The sequence below is a fragment of the Oenanthe melanoleuca genome, chromosome 1 (assembly GCF_029582105.1).
Source record: "Oenanthe melanoleuca isolate GR-GAL-2019-014 chromosome 1, OMel1.0, whole genome shotgun sequence".
Lineage (NCBI taxonomy): Eukaryota > Metazoa > Chordata > Aves > Passeriformes > Muscicapidae > Oenanthe > Oenanthe melanoleuca.
The window spans coordinates 789,842-795,841 of record NC_079333.1 but is presented as its reverse complement, the minus strand read 5'-3'; the positions used below and the strand labels follow the sequence as shown (position 1 = coordinate 795,841).

General features: G+C 58.8%; 1 protein-coding gene across 1 annotated transcript in view; it reads right to left on the bottom strand.

Annotated features, from left to right (window-relative positions):
• CHRDL2 (chordin like 2) overlaps positions 1–6,000 on the bottom strand; it is a 28,784-nt gene that overhangs the window by 8,399 nt on the left and 14,385 nt on the right. Inside the window, exons 7-8 of the mRNA XM_056489780.1 lie at positions 4,928–5,093; positions 2,668–2,862 (exon numbers count right to left, since the gene is read on the bottom strand). Of these exons, the coding sequence (XP_056345755.1) occupies positions 2,668–2,862; positions 4,928–5,093 (361 nt within the window). The remainder of the gene's footprint in view (positions 1–2,667; positions 2,863–4,927; positions 5,094–6,000) is intronic.

Sequence of the window (6,000 nt, the reverse complement as noted above, 5' to 3'; positions counted from 1 at the left end):
CCTGGCCCAGCAGCCTCTGTGCCAGCAGAGGGGATGGGGAAGGAGGATTTTGTCTGTCTGGGTCCCCCATACTCTCCGCAGTGACCCTGATGGCCACAAAGCCCCATGGCTGGATTCCCCTATTCCCATCTCGCTCCTGCTGGGGGAGGAACATCAGGGGAGCACAGGGACGAGCCCGTGGGAGCTGTGGCCAGCTCAGCCCCACAGGTGGGCTCAGCACCCCCCACAGCCTCCCCACACGGGGCATCCCCACAGGGACACCCACGCTGGTCCTACGTGACTCCTCCAGCATTCCTGCTGCAGAAGAGCTGCTCACTTTCCCCTCTTGTTTCAAATGTATCTGGAGTAATTAAGAATCCCCCGCGGTTTTGGAAGGAGATTTATTGCCTTTGGTTGTGGTCCTTGGAAGGCAGAGGAGCCCAGCTCTGCTGAATTTAGCCTTGTTCTCCCCGTCAGTTTGGATGCTGCAGCTTTTTACACTACTCGAAAGAAAACTGGGCTATAAATAGATGCCTGGGTTTATTTTAGTGAGACGGTTATTTCAGGCCTGATTCTGCTCTCCCCCAGGCTCTCTGAGGTGGTCCTGAGCTCTTTGCTCTGAGAGGGGATGGAGATCCCAGCTTAAAGGGGAGCAAAGCAGAGGAAGGTGCTCAGTTCTGCAGTTCAGCATGGGCAGAGGGGGATGAGCACAGCCCAGCACCCTCACCTGTCCAGGGAGGGGTCAGGGAGCAGGGAACCCTGTCCCAGAGCCTCAAGCTTCACCTGCTCCAGGGCATTCCCAGAAGGACTTGTTAAAGCCCTGTAAGGTGACGGAGCCCGGGATGAAAGCCCCACCTCACAGCAGGAAAGGAGCCCCGGAATTCAACAGGAATTTAACAAGCAAGGAGCACCACACCTCGAGTGCCCAGAGCGTGGGGGATGAGGAGCAGGGACACAGAGCTCACAGTCACCAGCTCTGCCCACAGAGAGTCCCCCCATCCAAACAACAATGGGGGGAATTCCATTGCAGTGCAGCAATTCCCGGGACCACAGAACCACTGAGCATTGCTCAGTTCCCGGGTACAGGAGGAAGATAAGGGCAGTCACAGAAAGCTCCCAGAAAAGGAGCCCGGCACAGCCTCCACAGTGAAGGAAAGGGCAAGGGTGTAGCTTGGCTGAGCAATGAGTGTGTGTGTGATCACTGTCTGTGAGAACTGGAAAGCAGGAACAAAATCCTTTTGGCTGCATCAGGGTGCTTAATTGGAAAGAAAATGAAGTCTGAACAGCAAAGAGATGTGGGCAGGGAAAGCTGTGGGATTTAAACCAGAGAGACCCACTAGAGTGGGAAACAAAACTGGAAGGGTTTTGCTCAGTCATCACATCCCATTCCCAGCAGGCACCACACCATAAATCCTGCTTATAAACATATCAAAAACCTTATTAAAACAAGCTGGGCTTCTGCCCTTCGCTCCCCTGGGGAGGCCATCCCAGAACCTCTCCACTCAGGGGCTGGCAAACCTGAAAACCTCAGCTCAGATGACTTTGCAGCCATTCCAAAAGCTGGCAGTGCCCTTGGCTTGTTCTCCTGGGTGAGACCCTGCACAGACACCCCTGGAAGATGGGGATCAGAGGGGTCACCCAGCTCCTGCTGCACCTGCAGCCGGCCCAGGGACACCCAGGCACCTCCAGTCTGCCCAGGGCTGGACATCTCCTGAGAAATGTCAGTTCAGACAGCTATCTGTCATCCACAAGACATTCTGCACTGGGAGCAGGAGGAGATGTCACACCCTGCCACGGCTTTGCCAGGTCTGTGGCTTAAGGCAAACAGCTTCCCAAAGACCAGGGAGCTGAGAGACCCAAAACACACTGAACAGAAAAGGAAAAGAGGTCTTCTCCATGTGGAATCACAGAATCATTAAATCTGGAAAAGACTTTTGAGATCATCAAGTCCAACTCTTCCCCCAGCACTGCCGAGGCACCACTGGCCCCAAGTGCCACAGAGCTTTTAAATCTCCCTGGGGATGGGCACTCACCACTGCCCTGGGCAGCTGTGCCAGGGCTGGACAATCCTTTTTCCCTGATGTCCACCCTGAGCCTCCCCTGGCCAGCCTGAGGCCGTTCCCTCTGCTCGTGTCCCTGATCCCCCCAGCTGTCCCCTCCTGTCAGGGAGTGTGCAGAGCCACAAGGTCCCTCTGAGCCTCCTTTTCTCCTGCCTGAGCCCCTTTCCAGCTCCCTCGGCCTCTCCTGGGGCTCCAGCCCCTTTCCATGTCCCAGTCCCAGCCCAGTTCTACTTGGACCACCCTAAACCCTCCCCTTGCAGAGATGGGGGTTCCCATTCCACCAAACATGGGTAGCACAGACAGCCCCTCTCCTGGCAAGTGTCCTTGCTCCCTTCACACCTCGGCTGCCACAGTTTAACCCTCGGATTTTTGTCCCTCCTGGAGGTTTGGAGAACAGGCTGTGTGTCCTCTCCCTCTCCTGACTTCATCCTCCCAACAGATGGAACCTTTTGGGGGTCAGTGCATCTTCCTCACCTCGGCAAAGTGCTGCTTCCCCCCAGGACAAGCCAACCCTTCCAGCAGTGCTTGCCCTGCTGAGCGTGCCTGGTGTGAATTCCTGCAGTCTGAATCCTGAGTCAGCTGAGGCTCTGAAGCCACGTTAAGGCAGGAGAGGCAGGATCCCACCTACCTGGACACACTTTACAGCATTTCCCATCCACTTTCTCCGGGTGCTCGCAGGGGTACTCCTTGGGGCAGGTGACCTTGTGGCAGTCCTGGACGCCGTCGCTGCAGGTGCAGAGGATGCAGGGCAGGCGGCCGTAGAGCCGGAACACGGGGTGCCACACCTCCCCGTGCGAGTAGGTCTTGCCGTTGTACACACAGGCTGAGAGAGGGAGAGAGCTGGGAGCCCGTCCTCCTCCTCCCTGCAGACCAGGTGAGCCACCCTCCAGCCCCGGGCACGGGCTGGGGGAGGAGGGACAGGAACATCCTGGCACCGGGATGTGACAGGAGAGGCACGGGACAGGAACAGGCACCGGGATGTGACAGGAGTGCCACGGGACAGGAACAGGCACCGGGATGTGACAGGAGAGCCACGGGACAGGAACAGGCACCGGGATGTGACAGGAGAGCCATGGGACAGGAACAGGCACTGGGGTGGGACAGGAGAGCCATGGGACAGGAACAGGCACCGGGATGTGACAGGAGAGCCATGGGACAGGAACAGGCACTGGGGTGGGACAGGAGAGCCATGGGACAGGAACAGGCACCGGGATGTGACAGGAGTGCCACGGGACAGGAACAGGCACCGGGATGTGACAGGAGAGCCACGGGACAGGAACAGGCACCGGGATGTGACAGGAGAGCCATGGGACAGGAACAGGCACTGGGGTGGGACAGGAGAGCCATGGGACAGGAACAGGCACCGGGATGTGACAGGAGAGCCACGGGACAGGAACAGGCACCGGGATGTGACAGGAGAGCCATGGGACAGGGAACAGGCACCGGGATGTGACAGGAGAGCCACGGGACAGGGAACAGGCACTGGGATGTGACAGGAGAGCCACGGGACAGGAACAGGCACTGGGGTGGGACAGGAGAGCCACGGGACAGGAACAGGCACCGGAGTGGGACAGGAGAGCCACGGGACAGGAACAGGCACCGGGATGTGACAGGAGAGCCACGGGACAGGAACAGGCACCGGGATGTGACAGGAGAGCCATGGGACAGGGAACAGGCACCGGGATGTGACAGGAGTGCCACGGGACAGGAACAGGCACCGGGATGAGACAGGAGAGCCACGGGACAGGGAACAGGCACTGGGATGTGACAGGAGAGCCACGGGACAGGAACAGGCACTGGGATGTGACAGGAGAGCCACGGGACAGGGAACAGGCACTGGGATGTGACAGGAGAGCCACGGGACAGGGAACAGGCACCGGGATGTGACAGGAGAGCCATGGGACAGGGAACAGGCACTGGGGTGGGACAGGAACAGGCACCGGGATGTGACAGGAGAGCCACGGGACAGGAACAGGCACTGGGGTGGGACAGGAGAGCCATGGGACAGGAACAGGCACCGGGATGTGACAGGAGAGCCACGGGACAGGGAACAGGCACCGGGATGTGACAGGAGAGCCACGGGACAGGGAACAGGCACCGGGATGTGACAGGAGAGCCACGGGACAGGAACAGGCACCGGGGTGGGACAGGAGAGCCACGGGACAGGAACAGGCACCGGGGTGGGACAGGAGAGCCACGGGACAGGAACAGGCACCGGGATGTGACAGGAGAGCCACGGGACAGGATCAGCCCAGGACAGGCCCTGCTGGGCTCAGGGGCAGCTCCTCTCCTCCTCCCCCCGGACGTGCCCAGGGTCCCTGCCAGGCTGTCACCAGATGAAGCACAGTGAAGGCTGCCACCTGCTGACTCCTCCACGGAAAGTTCTGGAGGTCCCAAAATTCCCTCCTGGCCTTCATCTCCCAGGACTGGAAAGAGCCCTTCCTTGGCTGCACAATGGAGGGAGAGCAGCCAAGAGGAGAAAGGACCTGTTATTCCCACTGTGGATCCAGGGCTTGCCTGCCCTCTCCCTTTGCTGCTCTCTGCTCCGGGAGGAACAGCTGGCACAGCCCTGGGTCAGACCAGCACTGGGGGAACACCCTGTCCTTCAGTGCCACTGTCTGGAAGGTCCATGTGGAGTCTCCCAGCTGGGCTCCTTCCTTCCCAAGGCCCAGATCTCCAGAACATTCCAAGGAGCAGTGTTTTCCAGCCCATTTTGGAAAGGGGTAGATTTGAGCAGTCAGGAGACTGTGGGCATGAGGGCTGTGGGAGGGTGGGGAGAAGGACCTGCTGGTGGAAACCTGCTCTGAATCAGATTTCCTGGAGAATGCCAAGCTCTGGAGAAGCCACTTTAGGTCACATACAGAGTGCCTGGCCCCTCCATCCCTTACCTTTCTTGTGCTTCTCTTTCAAGACAATCTTCACAGTGGTGCCCCCTGTTCCCTTGGGCTTGAAGCTCCTGGGAATTAGCTCCAGGGAAGAGCTGAGAGCAGTGGGCACGGTGGCTCCAGGTGCCCTCCCCACCACCTCTCCCAAGCACTGGTCCTGTGAGTGTCTCTGAGCAGACAGGGAAAAGAGGGGATTCAGAGCCTGGCATCGAGTGGTTCTCTCTCCAAAGCATGCTGGAAAAAGCCATGCAGTGTCCTGCACACCTTCCATCAGGAGTGGAAGGGGCAGAGACCACAGGGATGAGCAACCACCCACCAGCCTTATAAATCACAGAAACATTAAGGTTGGAAAATTCCTCTGAGATCATGGAGCCCAACCATTCCCTCAACCATTCCCTGCCAAGGTCACCATCATCCCATGTCCCCAAGTGCCACATCCACAGTTTTTAAATCCCTCAGGGGATGGGGACTCACCACTGCCCTGGGCAGCTGTGCCAGGGCTGGACAATCCTTTTGGGGAAGGAGCTTCCCTAATACCCAACCTAAACCTCCCCCAGAGTCTGACCCCAAGCCGGCTGTCCCCTCCTGTCAGGGAGTTGTGCAGAGCCAGAAGGTTCCTCCTGAGGCTCCATTTCTCCAGGCTGAGCCCCTTTCCAGTCCCTCAGCCTCTCCTGGGGCTCCAGCCCCTTCCCCATCTCGTTGCTGCCACCTCCCAAGGGTTGTTGAGCAGTCAGGGTGTCCTGGTGTCCTCCTCATGTGGGTCACCCTCACTGAAAGGCAGGGTCACCTTTGCCTACCCAAGCTCAACCCAATCCCCCCAGAGGAGCATGTGAGGTCCAACATCCCTAAAACACTCTGGGAAATGGGCTGGTCTTTCCTGGGGGGGGAAATGAGGACTGGCATCTGTGAGGCTCAGACAGGGCCAGAAATGTGAGGATGCTCTGCCTGGTAGGCAACAGGGGAGCCGGTGTGGGGTGGCCAGCCAGCAGGACTGGGATGCCAGGAACACCCCAGGAACATTCTTGGGAACACCCCAGGAACATCCCAGGAACATTCTTGGGAACACCCCAGGGACA